At 43.8% G+C, this 26,372-nt stretch overlaps 1 protein-coding gene across 2 annotated transcripts in view; it reads right to left on the reverse strand.

The window, feature by feature from the left end:
- Positions 1-26,372, reverse strand: part of CHCHD3 (coiled-coil-helix-coiled-coil-helix domain containing 3) — a 147,391-nt gene that overhangs the window by 16,966 nt on the left and 104,053 nt on the right. For both annotated transcript variants that reach the window (XM_054631443.2, XM_054631442.2), the window contains one exon: positions 11,769-11,839. In XM_054631443.2, the coding sequence (XP_054487418.1) occupies positions 11,769-11,839 (71 nt within the window). The remainder of the gene's footprint in view (positions 1-11,768; positions 11,840-26,372) is intronic.

Genomic DNA, 26,372 nt, shown 5'->3' on the forward strand with positions numbered 1-26,372 from the left:
CTCCTGAGAAGCTGGGAATCTTCAGCTTCTCCAGGTTTTGCTACTTTAGAAAGTGATTTGGAGAATTGATTACCCAGGATGTGAATTGTTTTTAATTAATGACCAATCACAGGTCCAGCTGTGTCTGACTCTGGTCAGTCACAAGATTTTATTATTCATTCCTTTCTAGCTTTCTGATGTCTCCTGTCTCTTTTTGTAGTATAGTTTTAATATATTGTTTTAATTTCATATATATCATAAAAAAATAAATCAGCCTTCTGAAACATGGAGTCAAGTTTCTCATCTCTTCCCTTGTCGGGGTTGCCTGCAAATTCCACAGCACCTTTCAGGAGCTGCAGAGAGCGATGGGGGCAGCCCTGAGTCTCCTTTTCTGCAGGCTGAGCACCCCCAGCTCCCTCAGGGGCTCCTCTCAGGCTTTGTGTTCCCAGCCCCTCACAGCAGCTGGGGCTGCCCCTGCATCCCTGCAATGTCCAGGGCCAGGCTGGACACTGGGGCTGGAACAGCCTGGGACAGTGGGAGGTGTCCCTGCCATGGCACTGGATGGTCTGGAATGTTCCCTCCAACCCAAACCATTCCCTGGATCTGTGAGGGCACCAGGGGAACAGTCTGAGGACAAGGCAGAGGATCCTGATGGAAAGCTCAGTGCCAGCTCACAAAAACCTTTCCAAGGTCTCTCCTCACCTCCTCCCTGTGCTGGCAGCATTAATTAGACACTGGCTTATTTAACAGAGCTTCACTCTGCTCCAAAAAAGTCATCCTTGTGTTTTATAACCTCAGCACAATTTTCAAGCTCCTATTTCTTTTTGCAAGGTCTTCAGGTGGTTTGGTAAAGGGATGCTTTTAAGTCAAAGCAGCTCAAGTTTGACAAACTTTAGATTAACCACTCACATTTCTCCCAGTTAGGTCGTGCCCCTTGATTTCAATTTGCTCTCACTAAAGTTTTCTGCTAATTGCTGCTGAGTGAAGAATTCATCTTGCTGCTCCTGAGGCTCATCCTGTTACAAAGGATGGTTTGAGAGAAGGAAAATAGTTCTGCAACCTGGTGATCTTTGCCATCATGTTGGGGTTTTTGGGTTTGTTTTGAAGGGGCTTAAGTGCAACAGTCTGAAATAACCCTCAGAGAACAGTCATAATTTAGGGGAAAATGAATCCGTGATGGGAATTGTAAAAGAAACAACATTTTTTACCACAGGCCTTTCCTCCTCCTCCTCCTCCTGGCATCATTTGTGCAATCAGGTATAATTTTAGTGACCTCTTTCATTCCATACCAACAGAAAAAGCCTCTCTGGGGGTGCTGCCACTAGAAACCAGCAGGATTTTCTCACCTTCATCCCACTCCATGGGAAAGGTGAGTCCACTTAAAAGCTGAGGAGGGAATAAGTGCAGAAACCCCCCTTAAAAGGTACAGGGAGTTCATAGAGACAATAATGAACATAATTACAGTTAGTTATTGTTTGCTCTACTCACAACCCTACTTTATAATGCTCCTGCCAGCAGAGCTGCTTTATGGGATGTCTTTTTCATGCAGCAAACCTTTTCATAAATCAAAGCCTCAAAGCAATACCAGGCAGTTTCTCCTGCAGCCTGTTTGAAAATAAAAGTTAACACCGAGCCCTGGCTGTTATCAATCTTCATAAATGTGTCCATGATACAGCAAATCTGTTCCATATTACCCCAGCTCTGCTCCTAATGCATGCACAGGAGCAAACCCAGGGGCTTAATGGAGCTCCTAAATGCCTTGGAAGTGGGAGCCACGCTAAGTGGCAAGGGAAGTTTGAAAGGAATAACTGCTTTTCTCATTTCTTTCCATGCAGGATGAAATTATTCCCCTTCCACCTTGAAAAATGTGTATTGTGCTACAATAGACAAAATAGAGACCCCAGGAAAACGTGGGTTGTGTTTAAGGAGCTGCAGTTGGAAGGGGAAATTATCAGGATTTCAGGAATTTCTTTTAGCACAAATCTGTGGGACTGAGGGGTTTTATATTCAGGTAGTGAACTGAAAATCTGACAGAATTAATAAACTTATTGCAGTGGCACCCATACCTTCTGAAGGAGGAGAAGGGGGACCTGATCTGTGTTAATTTGTATTTTCCAGGGCCTGCAGGGGCTCCAGGAGAGCTGCAGAGGGGCTGGGGCCAAGGCCTGCAGGGACAGCACCCAGGGAATGGCTCCCAGTGCCAGAGGGCAGCCAGGGATGGGATCTTGGCAATGAGGAATTCCTGGCTGGGCTGGGATTGCCAGAGCAGCTGGGGCTGCCCCTGCATCCCTGGAGTGTCCAAGGCCAGGGTTTGGAGCCCCCTGGGACAGTGGGAGGTGTCCCTGCCATGGATGGGGGTTGGACAGGATGGGATTTAAGGTCCCTTCCCACCCAAACCATTCTGTGATCCTGTGATTTAACCACTTTAAAGAAACCATAATCCTCATTTTACAAGCCTTATTTGCTGAGTCTGACAGCTCTTTGCAACCATGATTTGAGATTATTTCCCCAAATATTTACTGCCCACTTTGCCTTTAAACAGTGATTTCCCTCAGGTGCACTCCAAGCAGAATGGCTGTGGTGTATTTTTGGCCCTGATTTTCCAGCACTGCTGGAAAGGAGATTAAAATAAAAGAGGGGAACCACATGTCATGTGGTAACAGAGATAATTTGTAATTCATTCTTCACCCTGTACCCTGGAACAGGTGAATTCTCCTTAAAAAAATCCCACCAGCAGCTCTGGGAAATATTCTCCCTTCCCCAAAGGCAGGTCTGTGCTGGAGGCTCCCAAGTGAGATTTGTAGGATTTGATCCTACAGATGGCTTGGCCTCATTAAAAACATCCTTAGAAAAGGTATTTGTAAATCTCAGCCACAAAAGATTAGGAAATACAGAACAAATTAATAATAAAAAGGAGCTGCTGTGGGGTTTAACCTCCCAGCTTTAATGCTGTAATTGGGAAATCTGTGACTGGTGTTCAGAGGAAATCCCAACAAAGCATAAAGTATTAAATCAAGAGGCTTTATTCCTTGTTTGGAATAAACCTGGGCAGGGAGGAGGCAGCCAGATGTGCCCTGGAATGCCAAACACACCAGGAGGAGCTGCTCATGACTCAGGAGCAGCTCCCAACCCTGCAGCCAGGGCAGGGATTGTCCCAGTGAGGGCATCCAGGAATTTCCCCAGCACTGGGCTGATTCCCAGTACAATTCTCAGTGTAAATTATATTCCTAATATAATTCATTTATTTATGAATAAATAAACTTTTATACATAAATCTCCAAAGGAGAATCAGAACCAATTCTAGGAGACCACCAAGGTGTGAGGGCAGAGTTTCACTTGCTTCTTTCACAGGGAAGTCTTTCAAATGACTTTGTGTTTCTCTGTAAGCAGAAAATGCTCGAAAATGGAGAAGCAGAAAATGGAGAAAAGCAGCAGTGGTTGAACACATTTCTCTTTCCAACACATCCACCCTGAACAGGAAAAAGACCTCCTAAATAGGGAAAGGACCTGCACACCATAAAATCACAGAGTGGTTCAGCTTGGAAAAGATCTTAAAGATCATCAAGTTCATCCAGTTCCAATTCCCCTTCCACAGGCAAATTTTCCCCCAGAGTTATCCCAGAATATCCTACACAGTTATCCCACAATATCCTACACAGTTATCCCATTCCATCCTACTGAGTTATCCCATAATATCCTACACAGTTATTCCACAATATCCTACACAGTTATCCCCCACAACAATATCCTACAATAATTATCCTCTTCTACCTGTCCCCCCTCCCAAAAAATCTTTTATTTCACATATTAAATCATAGAAAAAAAAAATCCTACTCCTGACTTGGTGCTTTACAAACATTAATTTTCAGATTGCTTTCTTAATTTTAAGATTGCTTTTTTAATTTTTAGATTGCTTTCTCACAGAGTTATCTCACCATATCCTATACAGTTATCCCACTCCATCCTACACAGTTAATTTAAAATAAATCTATTAATTCATAGAAAATTAAAAAAAAAATCCTACTCCTGACTTGGTGTCTTACAGACAGTAATTTTAAGATTGCTTTCTTCATTTTAAGATTGCTTTCTCACAGAGTTATCCCACAATATCCTACACAGTTATCCCCCCACAACAATATCCTACAATTATTATCCTGTTCTACCTGTCTCCCCTCCCATAAAATCTTTTATTTTACATATTAATTAATATAAAATTTTTTTAAAAATCTACTCCTGACTTGGTGTCTTACAGACAGTAATTTTAATATTACTTTCTTAATTTTAAGATTGTTTTCTTCATTTTAAGATTGCTTTCTCACAGAGTTATCCCACAATACCCTACACAGTTATCCCACTCCATCCTACTCAGTCATCCCCCCTCAACAATATCCCACAATAATTATCCTGTTCTACCTGTCCCCCCTCCCATAAAATCTTTTATTTTACATATTAATTAATATAAAATTTAAAAAAAAATTTACTCCTGACTTGGTGTCTTACAGACAGTAATTTTAATATTACTTTCTTAATTTTAAGATTGCTTTCTCCATTTTAAGATTGCTTTCTCACGGAGTTATCCCACAATACCCTACACAGTTATCCCACTCCATCCTACTCAGTTATCCCCCCATAACAATATCTTACAATAATTATCCTGTTCTACCTATCCCCCCTCCCAAAAAATCTTTTATTTTACATATTAATTCATAGAAAACTTAATAAAAAATCCTACTCCTGACTTGGTGCTTTAGAAACATTAATTTTAAGATTGCTTTCTCCATTACAGAGAATAAAGGATCTCACTGTGGGAAAAGCTGGGGATAGCCTGAGGGGAGATTTAATGAATGTATCCATGATTTCTAGAAAGGGGGAAAAAAAAGATTATGCCAAAGATGGAAAGAACTGACTTGCCCTCTTTATTAATGTGCTAAATTTTGAATAATGGATTTTAAAAGTTAATGTAACTCTCAAGCACACTGTCAGAGCTTCAATCCTGCCTCCTGACCAAACAAGCACGTTGAAATTTCACATCAGAGCTCAGAGATGTGATGAAAACACATCCCCATGCCCAGATTCTCTGAGAAAGACAAACACACAAATATTCCATCAGGTTCCCCTTGGTTCCAGCCCCAAATGCACAATTCATGTTTTATCCAGCCCTTGCTCCTAATGGACTGCAGTGATCAAAGAAACAAAGTTAAATACCTGAGTGGCTGCAGGGAAACCCAAACTTGTCATGGCTGAAGCGACAATCACACATAAACAAACTGCAAATGCCTTCAGGGAATTCTGAGAATCCAAAGGATCACTGGAGAAGGGCAAAGGATTCTCTGATTTGTTTAGAGGTGCAGAGCAACTGAGAGAGGGCAGCTACTGCCCACCAAAATCCCCTCTTTAAACAGGAACTGGGTGATTTTAGGGTCAAAGCACAAGCTCTTGTACAAAGGAGCAGAAAGTCCAAAAGATTTCTTGAGTGAGCTCTGCTCCTGTAGCCTTCAGCCCACCAAAATCCCTCTTTCAACTGGAACTGGGTGATTTTTAAGGCTCTTGAAATAAAGAACAATCTCTTGTACAAAGAAGGAGAAATTCTGAGAGATTTTTTGAGTGAGCTCTGCTCCTGTAGCCCCCAGCCCACCAAAATCCCCTCTTTAAACTGGAACTGGGTGATTTTTAAGGTCCCTGGGTCAAAGCACAAGCTCTTGTACAAAAGAAAGTCCAAGAGAATTCTTGAGTGAGCTCTGCTCCTGTAGCCCTCAGCCCACCAAAATCCACTCTCTAAACTGGAACTGGGTGATTTTTAAGGGTCAAAGCACAATCTCTTGTACAAAGCAGCAGAAGGTCCAAGAGAATTCTTGAGTGATGCCTGCTCCTGTAGCCCTCAGCTTTGTTCCTGTAGCCCTCAGCCCACCAAAATCCCTCTTTCAACTGGAACTGGGTGATTTTTAAGGTCCCTGGGTCAAAGCACAATCTCTTGTACAAAAGAAAGTCCAAGAGAATTCTTGAGTGAGCTCTGCTCCTGTAGCCCTCAGCCCACCAAAATCCACTCTTTAAACTGGAACTGGGTGATTTTTAAGGCTCTTGGATTAAAGAACAATCTCTTGTACAAAGTAGGAGAAATTCTGAGAGATTTTTTGAGTCCGCTCAGCTCCTGTAGCCCCCAGCCCACCAAAATCCCCTCTCTAAAGTGGAACTGGGTGATTTTTAAGGTCCCTGGGTGAAAGCACAAGCTCTTGTACAAAAGAAAGTCCAAGAGAATTCTTGAGTGAGCTCTGCTCCTGTAGCTTCAGCTCTGCTCCTGCAGCCCCCAGCCCACCAAAACCCACTCTTTAAACTGGGACTGGGTGATTTTTAAAGGTCAAAGCACAATCTCTTGTACAAAGCAGCAAAAGGTCCAAGAGATTTCTTGAGTGAGCTCTCCTCCTGCAGCCCTCAGGTGAATCCAAGCCCTGAGTGAAAGAACTGAGCAAAGAAAAGAGTTGATTCAAAAGGAACTGGGATGTGCAGGAAAAACAAGAGGCTGGAAAGATTTATTGAAGTCTCTTCCCAGCTGCAGCAGTGTGACCGCGGTCACAAGGGTTTTCAGGATGAAGAAGAGACGAGAATGTTGACTCCATGATCAGAAGGTTTGATTTATTATTTTATGATATATGTTACATTAAGACTATACTAAAAAGAAATAGAAAGGAAAAGGTTTCTTCAGAAGCTAGCTAAGGTAAGAATAGAAAAGAATGAATAACAAAGATCTGTGTCTCAGACAGAGAGCAAGAGCCAGCTCTGCCATGAGTGGTCAGGAAATCCAAACATCCACAGGAGACCAATCATGGGTCTACCTGTTGCATTCCACAGCAGCAGATAACCATTGTTTACTTTGGTTGCTGAAACTGCAGCTTCTCACAAGGAAAAATCCTAAGAAAGGATTTTTCATGAAAGATGTCTGTGACACAGCAGCTCTGTGCACTCAGAATCTGGGCTGGTTTCAAGCTAACAGGGGTGACAGCATCACTGCCATGCTGGAAAGCTGCACCTCCCCCTGGCTGGTGGAGTGAAATGTGTTTGAGATCACACACCTCTGCTTGAAGCACTTCAAAAACCTCTCCTGGGGGCAGCACAGCTGTGTGTGAAGAGGGGCAAGAGCAGAAGGAGGAGTGAGACCTTTGGGTACCTCTGTTGCTAAGAAAGGCTGGGTGGCTGAGCTGAGCTATGGTGTTTAATTCTGTAATTTCCAGCATCACTTACAAACAGCTCACACCTCTCTAAGGGATGTCAGGAGGAACTTGGGACCATCATCCCCAGACAGAACACATGACAAAAAAAATCAAGGATACCACCAGCAACAGCATCATCAAGGCCAACAAGCCTGCAGTGATTCTCTCTCCTGACAAAGCATCACTTCTATTTGCTGTAATTGTAAAAGAAAACATTAATTCAGGAGGTTTCTGTGCAGAGCTCACTGCCCTTGGCTAAGCAAAAAAAAAAAAGCTGAACTAAAGGCACAAAGCCTGCAGGAATTTTTGTAGCTTCCTATTTTCTGTTATTGACAAAACAGTAGGTGGTATTTCATAAATAACTGGTAATTTGTAGTTTTAACTTTAGGTTTTAAAAGCAGCTGGTCTTAATTCAAGGCCAGGATGGAGCAATTTGGTCTTGGGAAGGTGTCCCTGCCCATGGCAGGGGGTGGAATGGGATGAGCTTTAAGGTCCCTTCAACCCAAACCATTTTGGGAATCAATGAGGTTATTTAAGGTGCAAACTGGAAGTCTGGCTCTGCACAAGGAGAAATAAAGCAGAAATTCTTTGCCTGGCTCTCTGCACCACAAATTTCTATGTTACAGAGTTATGTGAATGCACCAGGATGGTGACTGAAGATATTTGCATTAAGAAACTATCAACATTTTTAATTTACAGGCAGTGCAAGAGCCCTTCAAAAGTCACCATATGTGCCCCAACATCAGAAGGGTAACGAGGACAGGGAAATAAAGCCACACTTCCCTGGACTCGCTCCAAAGTCATCAATAAAATGCTGATTTTCTCTCTACCCTGCTTTTTTCCCCTCTCAGTATCCAGAGAATTGGCACCACTGCTTTGTGAGACAATTATACCTGAATATCCAAGTGTTGCTGTTATTAATTTACTGTGGTTTCATTATGCTCCTTCTCAGCTTCACAGCTCACAACAGCATCAGTCAGAACACCCAGGAAATATTGGGAACATCTCAAATATTCCCAGCTGAGCATCAAACAGAACTTCATGGGGGAGGTGGCCATGGCAGGGGGTGGAACTGGATGATCCTTAAGGTCCTTCCCAGCCAAACCACTCAGTGATTTTCTGATGGTAACAATGCCTTAAATTTTATTTTCAGTTAACATTAACGACCTGGGCTTCGTGATAGAGAAATCCTAATTAAAGGAAGATATTATATTGGTGATTTGTCATTTATTCCCATTCACTTTATGCAAATTGATGGAGACAATCATGTCCAAAAGATTCATAATAAAGGAATAAAGCCCCTTTAGAGGGGCTCTGAGATTAATTGTGGAGGAGCTATTTGCAACTGCACAAACAGAGTTTTTGAAGAAACAGTCTCAAGTAGTTTGACACAAATTTACACCACACATCCACAGTAAAAGTGGAGGAGCCCAGACTTGGGACCTAACTACAAAACTGTACTTTTCCTGTACTTATTCTGGATCTGTAATTCAGAATAAACACCCAACACTTCCAGCTGCATCCTTTGGATCACAGCTGTCACTGTCCAAGCAAACTTTGGGGAGTTCATTCCAGTATTGGGGGGAACCTCACCCCAAACTGCTCAGTCAATCCCCCAGGAGGATTTGGGGTTTCCATCAGTCTGGATGGCTGGGAATGAAGTTTTTCCCAAAAAACCCCAGCAGCAAGAAGGAATCCCATGCTGCCCACAAGACAGCAGAGCAGGAGAGGAATATTTAGGCAGAATATTTAGGAAAAAGCACTGCTGCACAGCTATGAATTCTAAATACACCACCAGAAATCAAAACCCACCGAAGATAAAAACATTTATTTTAGGCTGCCTTTGCCCTCTCTGCTTCTTAAATGAATAATGAAGATGTCACTTGGCTCCAGACACCACGGGGGAATAAAATGTCACCGCTGCAGCTGCCGAATTTCCCGCTCCCAGCCCTCCAAATTAAGGGAAAAAACCCACAAAACAAAGGGAGAATTTGATTAGGAAAAGTTCAAATCTTTGCCCAAAGCCCAGCTCTTCCTGTAACGTTGCATTCTTCTCTCCTTGTGTAAACTCCTCATTAGAACAGAGCCATGTTCATAATGGAATAATTGGGGTTATAATGGAACTGGGGGAAGATAATTCCAGCTTTAGGAGGGGCAGCATGGCCCTGTAATGTTGTTTTAATGTGATTTGGGGACTGCAGGAACTGCCTGAACCTGCTCATTTAGGATTTGATCAATGGGAATTAGGCTGGTAAAGAGATGAAGCATTTGATAATTCCCAATTTGATCAATGTGAATCAGGGCTTTGGTGGAGATAAAACATTCCTCATGGATATTTGGAATATCAGTTTAATGCAGGCAGCAATAGGAACTGCAGACACAAGATGTGCTAGGTCTCTGATCCAAACCCATGCAGGGTATTTGTATTTTTCCCCTTTTAATAAAGTTTAATTATCCCTAAAGACTGATGAAGGTACAGTTGATGTAATTTCAGGGATTAAATGGAGGAAGGAAAATCCAGGAAATATTTAATATATAACAACACCGTCCACTTCTTGCTCTGGGAAGTGATGCAGCTTAAAAAGTGGAAGAAATTGAAATTATAGCACTAAAACTGGGTACCTAATTCTAGACATGCCTAAAATAAAGTCAGACTATTTGCTAGTAATACCACAATTAGATCCATTAATCTTGCACTTGGAACCTGCAATCACAGGCAGCACATGGCTTCATGCATTAACAAAATTTAGCAGCTCAACCTTATTTAATTCTTCTTTTACAGCCAATTAAACAACTCTTTAAACACCACTGGAGCCTCTGTCCTCTCAATCCTCACATGCAATTAAACTGCACATGAGAAGTGCCAAAAGAGCATCTTCAGGTCCCACTAAATCATTCCTCATTTATCCATCAAGTTCCATAAAAGAGGCAGTGATAAAATAACACCTCCTGCACTGAAACCTTCAATAAAAAGACACAGTGTTGGAAAGGATTTTATGTAAGGAAAAACCTTTAAATTATAAATAATATTGGTGTTTCAGGCACTTCATCAAATCTGCCACAATTTATGTGCATATTTCAGGCACCTTTTTCTTTCCTTTTTTTTTCTTGGAAGGCAATGGACCAATACCAGGTCCACAGATGAAAAAATTCCCAGTAAGTTTTAGGGAATTTGGTTTCAAGTGCAAAAACAGCACAGTGATTGCAGTACTGCTATTACAGAGCAGTCAAATGGATGACTTCAATTTATACCTTTAGTTTCTGGAAAATTAAGAAAAGTCCAATCCCATCAAGGGTTAGGAATGTGGTTCCTTGTCCAAATCCTCCTTAGTAAATATTCCTTGATTTCTGCACCCTATAAAATAATTTTCCTAATTTTTTTAAATTTCTAAATTTTCTTAAATTTCTTTGATGCTCAGGACTGGCCCCTGCTCCATCAATCAGCTCCATTTGTGCACAAAAAGGAACCCAAAGAATTGGATTTACTTAGGAAATCCTTTATGTATCAGGAGGAAAAACCCAATCCCAAACCCACCTCTGCCCACTAAACCCACCCAGAGCCCTTCAGCAAAACCTCAAATCCCACCAAAAGCTTCTTTTGGAATAATGCATGTGAAATGAGAAAATAATTTGATTTAGAAAGCTGAAAATATCCCCCTGTAACAGAGGAAGGAGATACCAGGTGGGAATTTCATCCCAACCTTCCTGGATTTCCAGACATGCTGGAAAACCCTGCAAATTATGTTTAAATCAGACCTTGATCAATGGTCATCCTGTTTAAGGGACAGATGAATTTAGTGCTCAATATACTCTGACCATTAAACACTACAAAATTTTTATATATACACCCAAGAATATTCAACAATTCCTGCTGTTTAGAGATAAAATGAGTTTTTCTTATACTTTAAAATTATATTTGTATCATTATCAGCAGCTCAGAAAGGATTTTTCTCTTCCTGCTCATCGAAAAACCAAAACAAAACACAAACCAGAAGAAAATCCCTCCACAAATCTACAAAAATCGTGGCAGAATAATTCATTTTTCTGCAGCATTTCTTGGTTAGAGGAGAGAATTGAGGTTGTAAAAAGTTCTGTGTCCTCACTAAAATGATAAATGGACCCTGGAGCCTGAGGGATGAAGCAGCCCAAAGGGAAGGTCCAAGGCCAAGGGTCACTGTCACTTTGATCCATCAATTACCAGATCTTCACTTCACTTTCTTCAGCACTAATAAAAATTATTTAATCTGACCTTCACTGTTGAGGGCAGAGTGAAATTCCTCATTTAAATCCTTCCCGTGGTGCCATTGTGATGCAAAGTTGGAATCTCATTTTTGGTGCTCCATCAAATCTATTTTTAGAATAATTCGTGCTTCTTATCAACTAGAAATTAATCAATGTGTACAAAGTGTGCATCCCATTTCTCTGCAGCTCATGGTTCCTATACATTGGCCTCCAAATTCTCCCAAATTCCCTCCTTTCAACAGCCAGGGGGACTGATAGGATCTGTGAGGGAGGAAAGGGGAATGATTGTGCATTTTAATGGGGTAAGAACTCAGCCAGGAGAAAACAGGAGGGGGGACTCACTTGAAGCGAGCTGAGACTTCATCAGCAGCTTTTTGGTATTGCTCAGTGGTGACTTTGTAGAACTGGGCACTCTGGAAAAAAAAAAAGAAAAACAGAATAAATACAGATTTCAGTTAGCATCATTTACAGCCATGCTAAGATCTAGTCAATAAAGCTGATTTTGGATTTAAGTTGTTTCAAAAAGCTGTCAAAACTTAACCATAAAATGACAGAGTTTCAGAAATCACTTTTTTTTGGAGGTGTTTTTTTTTTAGAATTAGTGTGTCCTGATTATGCAGAAGGAATGGCTCTTGGGGAAGAAAGTGTAAAAGGACATGAGGCAAGAATCCCATATTTAGCACAAGGTGCTCCTGGAGGCTTTGCAACTTCTTCATTAGAAATTAAACTCCAAATAGTGATTCTGGACTTCTCTGCAGTGCCCTGTTTGTGTTCCTCACACACATCTCCCCCCTGCCTCAGGGGTGGCACTCGATTCAAGCTTCAAAATCCTACAATAAATTAACAGTGGCTGCAATTTCCCTTTTGCTCTTTGCCTTTAAAACGCCCCTCTGAGGATTTACTGGAATATTCCAAACTCCCAGATTGCTTCCATCAGTTGCTAATTTCAGTTTTTAAAGCCAGGCAGCTTCAGAAGAGATTTTGCATCTCTCCTAAACCCAGGCATGGCTTTGACTCAGTTCTCCAAAATCCTTCATTTCCAAAGTGCAGGTGAGAGATGCTCACCAAGCCACAGAAGTTTTCTAGGTGTGAAAATGATGTGCCAGGGAAGGCTCAGCTTTGATATTGGGAAAATTCCTTCATGGAAAGGCTGGTCAGGCTTTGGAACAGCTGCAGGGATGGAGTCCCCATCCCTGGAGGGATCTAAAGCCCTGTGGAGGTGGCACTTGGGGACACAGCTCAGTGGTGGCCTTGGCAGTGCTGGGAATGGTTGGATTTGATGACCTCAAAGGTCTTTTCCAGCCTGAAGAATTCTGTGACCCTGCAGGCTGAGATAAATCACTGGGATGTTGTTTTGCTCCATGTCTCAATAACACAGAGGTGGCATTTTTCAGGAGGTTTTTATAGCCTGGGCACAGCTGGACCTCAGCTGTAATAACCAAGGCACCTGGCTGCCCAGCTGGAGGGAGAAAGCAAAGTTTGAGCAGCTCCAAACTCCTCTGAAATCATTTTCCTGGGAGTGCTGCTGGCAACAGGGCATGGAGAAGCAAAAAAGTTGTGCTGGCACTTGCAAGAACTCTGGTGTGGCTTTGAGTCATGGGCATCCCAGGGAGTGATGTTAACATGGCAACAAAAGCCTGACAATCCCACACTGTGTGATTACATCAAAACCAGCTGAACCCTTCTTTTAACAACCTGGACTTTATCCTGTGCTCTGGAGTTATTGATGCCTCAATATTGATTTGGCATCTTCCAAATATTTAATTTGTGTCAGGCTGAGGGAGCTGGGATTGTTCAGCCTGGAGAGGAAAATGTTCTGGGGGATCTCAGAGAGAGCTCCAGGAGAGCTGCAGAGGAACTGGGACCAAGGCCTGCAGGGACAGCACCCAGGGAATGGCTCCCAGTGCCAGAGGGCAGCCAGGGATGGGATCTTGGCAATGAGGAATTCCTGGCTGGGCTGGAATTGCCAGAGCAGCTGGGGCTGCCCCTGCATCCCTGCAGTGTCCAAGGAAGGATTGGAGCAGCCTGGGATAGGGGAGGTGTCCCTGGAATGAGCTTGGAGGTCCCTTCCCACCCAAACTGCTCTGGGATTCTGGGATTTGGGACACTCAGAATCCATCCCAAGGGATTTTTATGGGAAATGGGGAGAGAAAAGAGAGGAAAAGGGAAGGGAGACCCTTCATGGTTTGCTGAAATTCCAAGTGAAGGCCCTGGGTCCATGAATGTCTTGGAGAGGAGATGGATCCAATGTCAGGCTGGGAGAGCTGGGAATGTTCCCCTGGAGAAGGGAAGGCTCCAGGGAGAGCTTCCAGCACATTGCAGGCCTGAAGGGGCTCCAGGAGAGCTGCAGAGGGACTGGGGCCAAGGCCTGCAGGGACAGCACCCAGGGAATGGCTCCCAGTGCCAGAGGGCAGCCAGGGATGGGATCTTGGCAATGAGGAATTCCTGGCTGGGCTGGGATTGCCAGAGCAGCTGGGGCTGCCCCTGCATCCCTGCAATGCCCAAGGGCAGGGTTTGGAGCCCCCTGGGACAGTGGGAGGTGTCCCTGCCATGGCTGGGGTGACATTGGATGGACCAAACCATTCCATGACTCCATAACACATATGGATGCCACGATCCAGTCCATGGGAAGCATCATTCCAATTTTAATTTTGGGTAAAATAAAGCAGTTTAGCTTAAGACATTGATGTATGGAAAAGAAATAGGATGAAAACATTTTTAGGGGGGGAAAAAATGGAAAAGGCTGTAAGTAGAGAGATCACTCTTCCATAAAAGTCACAGATGACACAGGTCTTTGGTCACTGGGTGAGTAAACATGTCCTGAGGAATATTTATCATTTTATGAGCAGTGCAGGAATCACTCCTGCAAAAACACTTCCTGAAATTCCAAAAGAGGCAACACCAACTACGAAAAATTGCAAAGAAAAACATTTTTCCTTCCCACTATGAGATTTCATCTACCAAGCCTCTTCCCTGCAAACAATAATCTCGAAATGTACCAAAATCAGTGAATAAAATGCCAGCTCCAGACAGGGGTAAAATTGTACTGCAGGGCTAATATTTTCTCACAAATGATAACAAATTGGGTAAGAGGCACTGCAGGCAAAGGTCAGGCCTGGATCAGCAGGAGCAGAGAGCTGTGCTGCACTCCCCAGTGCCAGCCCCACTCCTCATCACTCATTTGCACTCAAACCCAGCTTGCCACGCACCCTCATTTATTTTTTCATAAATCATCGTTGGCCAGAGAGCAAATGGAAGTGAAATTCTCCTCACACCAGTGACCCCCTGGCACTCAGCAACCCCAGGCAGGCCCAGGGGGATGGGATGGGACCCATGAGATGGGATCTGTGGGGTGGGATGGGATTTGTGGGATGCGATGGGATCCATAGGAAGGGATGGGATCTGTGGGATAGGATGGGATCCATGGGAAGGGAAGGGATGGGATCTGTGATATGGGATGGGATCCATGGGATGGGATCCATGGGAAGGGAAGGGATCTGTGATATGGGATGGGATCCATGGGATGGGATCCATGGGAAGGGATCTGTGATATGGGATGGGATCTGTGGGAGGGGATGGAATTTGTGGGATGGGATCTGTGGGGTGGGATTTGTGGGATGCGATGGGATCCATAGGAAGGGATGGGATCTGTGGGATAGAATGGGATCTGTGATATGGGATGGGATCCATGGGATGAGATGGGATCCATGGGAAGGGAAGGGATGGGATCTGTGATATGGGATGGGATCCATGGGATGGGATGGGATCCGTGGGATGGGATGGGATCCATGGGAAGGGAAGGGATGGGATCTGTGATATGGGATGGGATCCATGGGATGGGATGGGATCCATGGGAAGGGAAGGGATGGGATGGGATCTGTGATATGGGATGGGATCCAAGAGATGGGATGAGATCTGTGGGATGGGAGGGGACGGGATCCATGAGATGGGATCTGTGGGATGGGATGAGATCTGTGGGATGGGATCTGTGGGATCCATGGCATGGCATGGGGCCAGAATGACAGTTCAGCCTTGATTAAAATGAGCCCCAGTTCCTCAGCACAGGACCAACCAGGAGGGCTTGACACAGAACTCAGATCTTCCAGAGAGGGTGAAACAAAGGCCAAGGTGAGGGGAAAGGAGTAGAAAGGTGCTGAAAAAGCCAATAAATATTCTCTGATGAAATCCAGGATAATTCAACAAGGTTCAGCATCTCAAATCTCCCCTTGCTCAATTCCCTGAATCCACAGACAAAAGAGTCAGAGTTGAAATTTAAAGTGGAGGGCAGAAAGTGCCCACCTGACTCATCCTCACCTTGGCAGCTCATGGGGACACCACTGGGCACCAATGTTTTGCTTTAGCAGGTTCACAGTGATGCCTCAGGTTTGGCTTTTATATTTTTCACATTCTGAGCTGCTTTGGTGTGCAGTTCTGAGCTCCATATTATGGGATGGTGAGCTCTGTGCACAGAGCAGGGAGACAAAACAATTCCTGCTCCAGCTGGGCACCAAGGACAAATGCCCCAAATCTCAGCCCAGGAGCACAAACCCCGTGGGCTGGAGAGAGAAAAACAAGCAGGGTGGGACTGCAGGGGCTAAAGCTGGGATGGGACAATGAACTGCAAGATGCAAATGGAGCAGAACTGATCCCAGGGAGAGACCCCGGGAGCGCTGGTGCATTTTGGGGCCATTTTGGTTCATCTTGGGTGCAGCCCTGGCTGGGCTCTTGTGCTGCCCAAGGTGCATCCATTCAGTGTTACCATGATATTTTCTGAAAAATCCCTTGGCCAGGATTTTTCTCCCGGGAAGATGAAAACCCTCAGCTTCTCCATGTTTGCTGCTCTGGAATGTGGTCTGGAGATTGTTTATCCAAACGTGTGAATTGTTTTTAATTAATGACCAATCACATCAGCTGTGCTGGACTCTGAGTCAGTCACAGGTTTTTATTATTCATTCTTGTTTAGCCTTCTGATATCTCCTTTCTCTTTCTTTAGTGTAGTTTTAGTATAGCATTCTTTAATATAATATAACATCATAAAATAACAAATCAGCCTTGTGAGAGCTTGGAGTTAAATTCTCATCTCTCACCTCGTCCTGGGGACCCTCACAAACACCACAACTGAGGAGATCCTTTTACTATATCCCTGTTTTATTCTTTAACTCCATCTAATCTCTGTCCTAGCTCAGATTCCCAAGGCATCAGGGCGAGCCCACGGTGGGGCGAGCGTGGCCGGGGCAGGGCAGGGCTGAGATGATGAATGGTTCTCCATCACCCCCTGTCCCCTCCCAGGCCAGCACAGACTGGAATCTTATTGAGGCTGCCATTTATCTTTCTTTGGGCCAGTCAATAAAGATGAACACAACAGTTGTAAGGATCGATTGCAATTTTTTCTCATTTTCAAGCATGAAGGAGCATTTCTGACATAAAAACAATATTTGGGGTGTACTTGTTCTGCTTTTTAATTGCAGTTCAAGTGATCAACTGAGCTGCTCTCTATGCCCAGAAGTTTTAATCCTACAAGCTATCAAGAAATCATTTGTTATCTTAGCTGAAGTGTGCTGTTTGTTGGCTCAGGTCTGCTATTGAAACTCACTCAGATTCTCTTTTAGAGAAAAACTCTCCATAACCCAGAGATGAAGTTTCATTTTCCAAGTCCTCCCTAATCCTTCAGATAAAAGTGCAGTGGTCATTTCCCTAAATACAGATTAAAAATGGTGCTGTAGCATCATTTCCTCATCTCCAGATAAAGGCAGACATTTATTATTGGTTTATTATTAACCCAGTCTGTGATTCCACAAAATGAAGGCGTGACCTGCAGAATGGAAATTCACTTCCCACCTGTCCAAGCTTGGAGCAGCCTGGGATAGTGGGAGGTGTCCCTGCCATGGCAGGGGTGGCACTGGATGAGTTTAAAGTCCCCTTCAAACCCAAACCCAGAGGTTCTGGCCCAAAGATAATGAAGATATTGCAGTAAAAATGAGTAACAAGTGGTGCCTTTTGCCTCCAAGTGAACTGAAAGAAACAGAGGCTGAATGAGAAGTTAAAGAGAATTTCCATTTCACTTTTAAATCCATCCAATTTGCCCTGATACAAACACAGAGCCACAGAAAATATAAATAATGCCATAAGTCAGGAGGAAAAAAATGACATGTGGCCACTGGTGAAAGTGTTTTCACCACGTTTGCCACTGAAATCATTTTCCCTGAGCAAAAGTGGAAGCAGAAGCTCCTTAAAGCTGGAGGAATAAGAGGAGAATTATTTCTCTCAAGAGCTCTGATTTCAAAGGTCTGTGTCAGAAAATAAATCCCTGGAGCCCCTCAGAAGGTCAGTGTTTTGTCTGCATGGAGGAACTCAAAGCACAAGCACACGTTTCACTCTGGGCTGAAAATCTTCAGATTTGCAAGCAGGGAAAGTTCTGAGAGATCCTGTGTCATCCAAGCTGATAAAAGATTATCAAAAGAACCAGGAGAACTTGAGATCCCTCATTTAATTTCACCAGAGATGCTTCACCTATATGCACTATTTTATTAAAAATGTGGTGAAACTGTTTTTTACTGTAGACAGACCACGACTGATTTTGGCATTGAATTCTTGCTTTTAAGCCCTTAAAGCCCTGAAGAGATTCATTAGGAGAGTAACATTCATGCAATCTATTTAATTTTTTAAAAATTAAATTTAATAGTTACATAGTTAACAGCTGATTGGACAAAGAAAAAAAAAGACTTTTGACTTGCATACAAAAGAGACAAATCTGCCCTTTGCTTCAAGTCAGTGCTGGGAAAGACAAAAATGAGCCCAGCTTGACTCCAGCTCAGCTCAGCACCTGCTCCACCCACCAAAGGAACCAAGGGCTTGGGCTGTTTGGCACCTTTGAGAATCAGGGGAGAATTTTTAATTTAAAGACTTCGCTCTCCTTCTCATCCTCCCCCACGAAAAGACTCAAAGCATCGGCAGGCAAAGATTATCCTGTTCCCTGAATGGCAAATTGGGAAGTTTTCTGTGCCTTTTTAAAATCGGTTTCTGCCGCAGTTAAGCTCCTTTTCTCCCTTAATTGTACTTGTGGCCATTTCATCTCAGGATCTTTAACAAAGCCATTTGTGGATAATAGGGAGCATTTTGTTTTAATCATCCTGTTGACACAGAGCCTGAGATCTGAAGAGCCTCAAAAGAGATTTCCAAAGGCACAAGGAAATTGTTTCACTTATTTTTAGTCCAAACTCAAGACTGACCCGGGCTGCTCCAAGCCCCATCCTTGGGCACTGCCAGGGATGCAGGGGCAGCCCCAGCTGCTCTGGCAATTCCAGCCCAGCCAGGAATTCCTCATTGCCAAGATCCCATCCCTGGCTGCCCTCTGGCACTGGGAGCCATTCCCTGGGTGCTGTCCCTGCAGGCCTTGGCCCCAGTCCCTCTGCAGCTCTCCTGGAGCCCCTGCAGGCCTGCAATGTGCTGGAAGCTCTCCCTGGATCCCTCCCTTCTCCAGGGGAACATTCCCAGCTCTCCCAGGCTGGCATTGGATCCATCTCCTCCCCAAGACATTCATGGACCCAGGGCCTTCACTTGGAATCTCAGCAAACCATGAAGGGTCTCCCTTCCCTTCTCCTCTCTTTTCTCTCCCCATTTTCCATAAAAATCCCTCGGGATGGATTCTGAGTGTCCCAAATCCCAGAATCCCAGAATGGTTTGGGGGGGAAGGGACCTCCAAGCTCATTCCAGGGACACCTCCCCTATCCCAGGGTGCTCCAGTCCTTCCTTGGACACTGCAGGGATGCAGGGGCAGCCCCAGCTGCTCTGGCAATCCCAGCCCAGCCAGGAATTCCTCATTGCCAAGATCCCATCCCTGGCTGCCCTCTGGCACTGGGAGCCATTCCCTGGGTGCTGTCCCTGCAGGCCTTGGCCCCAGTCCCTCTGCAGCTCTCTCTCTGGAGCCCCTGCAGGCCTGCAATGTGCTGGAAGCTCTCCCTGGATCCCTCCCTTCTCCAGGGGAACATTCCCAGCTCTCCCAGCCTGGCTCCAGCCCTGGAGCAGCTCCATGGGTTCCTCTGGACTACAGAGAGAAAGGCAAGATTAGAAGAAATAAACTTGAAAACCTCCAGTCATGTTTCATCTTTGGAACTGCCACCAAGTGAGCGAGGAGAGAAGGAATTAGGGAAAAAAAAAAGACCAAAAAAAACCCAATAAAGCCATCAGCTGCTTTGTGCCTCCACCCCAGTTCCAAATTACATTAAATTACAGCTTTATAAATATGACCATTCCAATGGCATTTTCATTTGAGTTTAAAGCCTCTATTTGTGCCTGAATTGATTTTAATAAGCTATGGAAAACCAAGCATTTAACATCAGACAGCTTCCCAAGTAACACTGCATCTTCATTCTGCCTCCAAATGATCTATGGATGAGGGAATTTCTTCTGAAATGTCAGCACATCAGGCCTGTGCTTGAATTTTTAGATAAGTTATTCTTTCTACAAGTTCTGACTGCTCTCATTTGATCCAGCTGCTCTAGTCAGTCAATTGGTGCAGTTTTTATTCCAGAGATGAAACTAAGGATGTCCAAATCCACATTCAGAGATCCTACATAACACTTAAGGCTTTTATTCTTGTTTTTAAACCCTATTAGGAGCTCCTTTTTAATGAGGGGACTGACTGCCCTCACTGGGCAAAGTTCTGTGGCTCTGCCATAGGGCTGAAAATCAGGATTTTATGAAATTTATCCAAATGGAGCATCTTTGCACAAAAAAAATGGTCACTGCCCAAAGCAAGCCAGTTTTCCAATCCTGAACTACAGCATCAAAGGTGCCTTTGGGGAAGGACCCAACAAATCCCTCCCAGCACAATTCAGGACAGATCAGGGATTAAAGATGAATGGACAGAGCAGGGGATGAGCTTTTACAGCACAGGAGAATTTCTTATGTGCAACAAGTGGGAGAAGTGGCTGCAAGGCAGGGAGAGGGAATTCAAAGTGAAAGAGAAGCCCCACAGAGAAAAAAAATAAAAAGCAAAGGAAGGAACCTGGGACTGAGCCTATTGAGGACACCCAGATAAGGAAGCTGAGATCAAGGCAATTATCAGGATTTTGGTGGTGATTGCACAGAGCTCCCTGTTTCAAATTTAAGTGCAATGCCCTCTCTTCTACCTTTAGAAAACTTCCAAGTGAAGTTTTGGAACTTCAAAACTTCTGTGTTTTGAAGTTGTCTGCTGTGTCCTGGGAGAAGCTGGGTCAGGACCAGGCTGTGCCTGTAACAAAAGGGGTGCCTGAACTGTCACAGACTCAAGGGAGGATTTGGGACACTTGAAACCACCCAGTGCCTGTTCCTACAGAGAAATAAAACCCAAAAAGTACCCAAAGTTGTTGAGAATGCCACACCCCCACACAAACAACAACCTGGGAGGTGTCCCTGCCCGTGGCAGGTTGGAATGAGGTGAAGTTTAAGGTCCCAACCAATCTGTGATTCCACAACACAAAGGAGCAACCTGCAGAATGGAAATTCACTCCCCACCAGTATTTGCTGGATTCCATGATGGGTTTTTGTCAAAAATTTCAGTGATATTCAAAGATGTCAAAGATATTCAAAGTGCAGCAAGCAGGGTAAAATACTTAACTCAGTTATCAGCAGAAAATGGGGAAAAAGAGAACGATTTTTGACCTTTTCTTTTGAATTTCCAACTCAGTTTTTCAGGCACCACTAACTAATACCTTTAACTGCAACTATTAATGGCTCTGAAGTTTCTCCCCAGCCATGGCTCACTTCACTTTTCTGCCCCGCTAGAACATCGATCTCTAATTTGTTAACACTCAGAGCTGCCAAAGAAAATGAAAACCTTGGTGAAAAGGACAAATCTATTCCAAGCTCTTACAGCTATTCAGCCAAGCAGCTAATCTGCATGTAATTGTAGTAGTGGTATTAATACAAATGTGCTCAGGCTTAGAGATGCACCTGAAAATGCACAAGTGTATTTATGGCCCTTCCTGATGATGAGAAGCCTCATTTAGATCATTCCCATTTCCAATTTCCCCTCTCAGCTCAGCCCTGTCACTATTCCATGGTTTAAATTCTGTTTTCCCAATGGGGTTATTTCTCCACGGCCCCCAAAATGAGTGTGGTACATCTTTGAGGCACACAGGAATGGGAATTGCTGCTGCCAGGGGTGATGCCCAAGAAATCTAAGCAGGGAATTCCCTTCTGTTGGTGGCATCAGGTGCAGACAGCAGCACAGGAATGAGGATTTTAAATTCCTGGTGCTGGTTGCTTTTATGGAATTAATTCTTCAATACTGGTCCAGTGGCCACTTATGCAAAACAAAAATGACATCACAGGAAACCACAGCTCAAAGCAAAGCAGGATCAGCATAAATTCTACAATCCTGGAATGGTTTGGGATGGAAGGGACCTTCAAGATGATCCAGTTCCAACTCCTACCATGGGGTGGGACATCTCCAGCTAGCCCAGGTTGCTCAGGGTCCCATCCAGGAATGGCTGTGACTTCCAAGTGTTTGGAATTCCCAAGTGTTTTGGAACAAAACAGGCAATCCCAAGAGTTTTATTCCATGGACAGAGCTGTCCATTCTGCATGGATCATTCCCAAACACTCAGCTTTGCTACAGCAGCACAAAGTCAGCTCAGGTGAAATCTTCCATTCCAAATCTTCCAAGTCCTGAGGTGTTGCAGACCCAAAGGAAGACAATTTGAGGTCATCCATGAAGCTCCTTTGGGAAAACTTCAGCAGAGTCCAGGGCAGCCCTTCCATGGCCTACAGCAGCCACGATTTTAAGGGGAAATCTCAAAGTCAAGGAAAATCTGGGGAAATCCCTTTAACCACCACTTGTTTCCAACTCATTTTGGCCAGTTTTTGGAGGCAGAGATCCCGTGAAAGTGGTCAAAAAAATAATTTGATAATTCCTCCAAGGATAGCTGAGGGACAGGGATCATCAGAGGTTTTGGTATCTCCAGCCCTGGAGGTCCCCAAAAATCCCCCTGTCAAAGCCCTCACCAACCTGCTCTGAGCAAGTGCTTGGACCTCCCAAGGCCCCCTGCAGTCAGAACAACTCCATAAATATGGAAATTCAGATCTGCTATCAGAGTGAAAATCTCTTTTGGCTTGTAGATGTGCAATCTGCTCTGCAGCTGGAGGTGAAATTCATCTTGTGGCAGAAGCCCAACAGAAAGAATCACAGATTAGCTCTGTCTTCTTTCAAATCAATGGAAAAGAGCTGGGTTTAGCTGTGTTTATTAGATCTCCCCCATCACTGCTGCCTGAGATTGGCTGCCTCAGGCCATAATGAGTGCAAGATTACCATTTTTTGAAAAGCACAAATAACACTCACACGCCAGCCTGAGACAGACCATGAATAAAGTTCCTGAAAAAAAAAATCCTAAAATATTCTGTCTCTCTCAATCCAACAACCCTGGAAACAATGCCATGGCACAGGCTCGTTGCTGTTTCTCTCGCTGCTTTAAAAAGTTTTGTCTGTGTTTTTTTTTGAGCTGGTGTTTGTGGGAACTTTCCTCAGGAACCAGCTTGATCAAGCCTATCAAATTCTCATTTTGTGGAATTATGAGCTGCAGCATCCAAACAGGATGAGTTTGATATTCAAAACCACTTTAATTTGGTCAGAGCAATGAACTTTTTTGAATGTTGCTGCCACAAATAATCTGAATTTTGGTCTCACTGTCAGGTGCTATTTTGATGGTCGGGATCAGCAGGAGAGCAAAGAGGGGGTGAATATGCAGAGCTGTTTTTTCATTGTGCAAAGTTCAAGATCCAAGTGAAAACAGCCACAAGAAAAGGCAGAGGATCTGATACCAAGTGACTGACAGCTGATGCTGCTACAACAAAAGCCAAACTGTAAAAATCTATGGATCTGTATCAGGTTTTGGTGATGCTGAAGCAACTAAAGGACTTCAAGGATGGTCTCTGGCAGCTGCTTTGAACACCAGGTGAGAGCAGCGAGGAGGAATCAGTAAACAAAAATGCTGATATAAAAAAATCCCTGCTGAAAAATAATGTAGGTATTTGTTTGGATGAGTGATAAGCACCTGAATCCAAGCAAACTGCATTTTACACTCAGATTAGGTGGAGAACTCTGCTCAAATTTAATTTAGGGAAATTAATTAATTTAAATTTAGGGAAGCAAGAAAGGAAACAAGCTCTGAGCATGTTTAAATCAAGGGCAAGGGAGAATTTTGCAGTGCTTTTCCCAGAGTGGATCCCAGCAGACCCACTGAGCTCAGGAGCTGCCTCCTGAAGGAAAAGCAGCCACAACTAAGGCAGCTGGGCTCTCCCTAAAAACCTGCTCAGAATCAATCCAGGACCTAGGAAAATGAAAGCATGACACAGTGGAATTATCAGCACCAAGCACATTGATCTGGAGGTTTAAAAATCACAGCGTTGCTCTCAATGAGGCAAAACCCACCAAATTCCTACAGCTGGCTGACACACGAGGCCAAATAATTCAAACACAGACTCCTACAAACCTTCCTCATCTGTAACTGGGTTTTGTGGCCTCTGAAGGTGATTCCCACCATTTCCTGGGCTCCTTTTTCCTGCATTCTTCCTGAGTTTGGTTTATTCCCAGTGGCCATTTCCATCTCCCTCCCACAGGGCATCATTGAAGCCAGAGCCGTTATTCTGCATTTCAGCCATCCCACAGCTATTTGGGGCATGTTCTGTTCTACAAACAGACTTTTTTTCCCACTCTAACCTTAATTTTCCCTTCCCATTCCAAGTTTTCCATTGTGCTGCACTCCTGCATTTCTCCAGACATTCCCCTTTTTCCCTGAACAGACTTTTCAGTTGTTTTTCTGAATTCACTTTGTGTCCCCCTACCACGGCCATTTCTTGGAGTCAAATCCGTGAATTCAACATTTCCCTGTAGGAAATTCCTGTGTAGGGTTACAAAAGGTCTGCCAACCCCTGTACCCATGCTGGGATTTGTTTTTTAGGATGGAATTCACCCCTGCAAGTGTCCCAGGCCAGGATGGATGGGGCTTGGAGCACCCTGGTGTTTGAGGGATGTTCTGTCCTACAGGTTGGATTATTTTCTACTGTAACTTTTATTTTTCTTTCCCATTCCAAGGGCTCCATTGTGCTGCACACCTGCATTTCTCCAGACATTCCCCTTTTTCCCTGAACAGACATTCAGCTATTTTTGTGAACTCACTTTGTGTCACACACTCTGACCCTCTACCGCAACCATTTCTTGGAGTCAAATCTGTGAATTCAACATTTCCCTGTGTAGGGTTATAAGAGGTCTGCCAACCCCTGTACCCATCCTGGGATTTGTTTTTTAGGATGGAATTCACCCCTGGAAGTGTCCCAGGCCAGGTTGGATGGGGCTTGGAGCACCCTGGGATAATGGAAGGTGTCCCTGCCATGGAAATGAGCTTTCAAGTCCCTCCCAAACCAAACCACTCTGAGATTTACAAAAACACCAGAATTTAGACCCACAAATGCTCTGTTCCAGACTTGTGCCATGCCCAAATAACACCTCCCAGCTGAGAGAAGGATTCCACGCTGTAGTTTTTCAAAAAGCCACAAACACAACCACTTCATTTGCAATTCTCCTTCACTCCTCACAGCAACAGGTCCAGCTGGATAAATTCCATCTCTGTATTGATTCCCCAGCTGGCTGATAACATATGGAAATACTTGTAAATTTGGATTTTTGTATTTTGCTTTATAAAGCATGAGAGCATTGAGGATGAACTTGATATAATCAATATTTTTTTTCTCCTTTTTCTCCCTCCAAGTACAAAAGCGACTCTCAAAAGCTCCCACATCTTTAATCTGGGCAGCTACAGGAGAAACATCCCTTTTGCTACTGTAAAATCTGGAATTACCTCATAGGGACAGCTCTCTCAGGCACAGGGTGGGATTTTTGGGGTTGTCCTGTGCAGGGCCAGGAATTCCTTCCAGCAGGAATTGTATTTGTGGCACCTGCACCCTGAAATTCCCCAGTAATTTTGTCTTCAAATTCTTTAAGCCTGGGCAAGAAGAGGAGTAAAACACTGCCAGTAAACTCAGTCACATAAAAGGAGGTTCAAATGTCTGCAAACTTTTAATTGCAGCAACTACTGCAGGAAAAAGACATCAAATATCCCCTCAAACACTGGCACTAAATCCTTGTTCTGTCAACCACTGGTAAAACTCCCACTTCAAAAACATCCCACATGCTGCATGGTACAAACACACACAGCACTTTACACTTGATTTTCCAATATAAAAGCACAGGTCTTGTAAGGATTTCTCAGTTTTTCATGAAGTTCTTTCAATTTTACAAGTACCTGAAATAATCTCTTGTCAGTTCATGGCAACAATTCAAAGCAAAAAATTCACTGATGTTTTTTGAATTTAAAAGGGTCATTTACTGCTTTTTAAAAGCCCTTTAAAAAACCTCAATTTCTGCACAGTTTCTAACAAAAGGAAGCCCAACCTCTACTATTATCCAATAACTCATCTCACCTATACACAGAATTGTTTTGTTTTGCTCAGTTGAGATCCCACTGAAAAACTCCAGCCTGCTCAGCCACAAGAGATTCTCAAACCATCAGCATTCTGCACATTATTTTAAACATATAATTAAAGAAAGTTTCTAAAAAATGCAGTGACAGGAGCAGCAGAAACTCTTCAGTTTCTAAGGAAGGAGGCTCATGGAAGCTGTTGGAGAGGTGCAATGAACACAGGCTGGGCTGGATTTGTTTCTCAGGGTGTGTTTGGCTGCCAAGGAATTATTTGGAAGTGTAAAGTCAAAAATACAGCACCTATTCATGGAATTAGAGGGAGATGGGAGAAAAGATATCAACAGTTATCATTTAAAGACAGCAAATGGAACAGTTTCAGCTACAGGGTAAGGACAGAGTAAGGACAGACTGAGCTCTGGCACACAGGGAATGGCATTCCCTGAAAAAGGCTCTGATTTCACACTGGGGCTCTCCTTTCATTCCAAACAAC

This window comes from Agelaius phoeniceus, chromosome 5, assembly GCF_051311805.1.
Source record: "Agelaius phoeniceus isolate bAgePho1 chromosome 5, bAgePho1.hap1, whole genome shotgun sequence".
NCBI lineage: Eukaryota > Metazoa > Chordata > Aves > Passeriformes > Icteridae > Agelaius > Agelaius phoeniceus.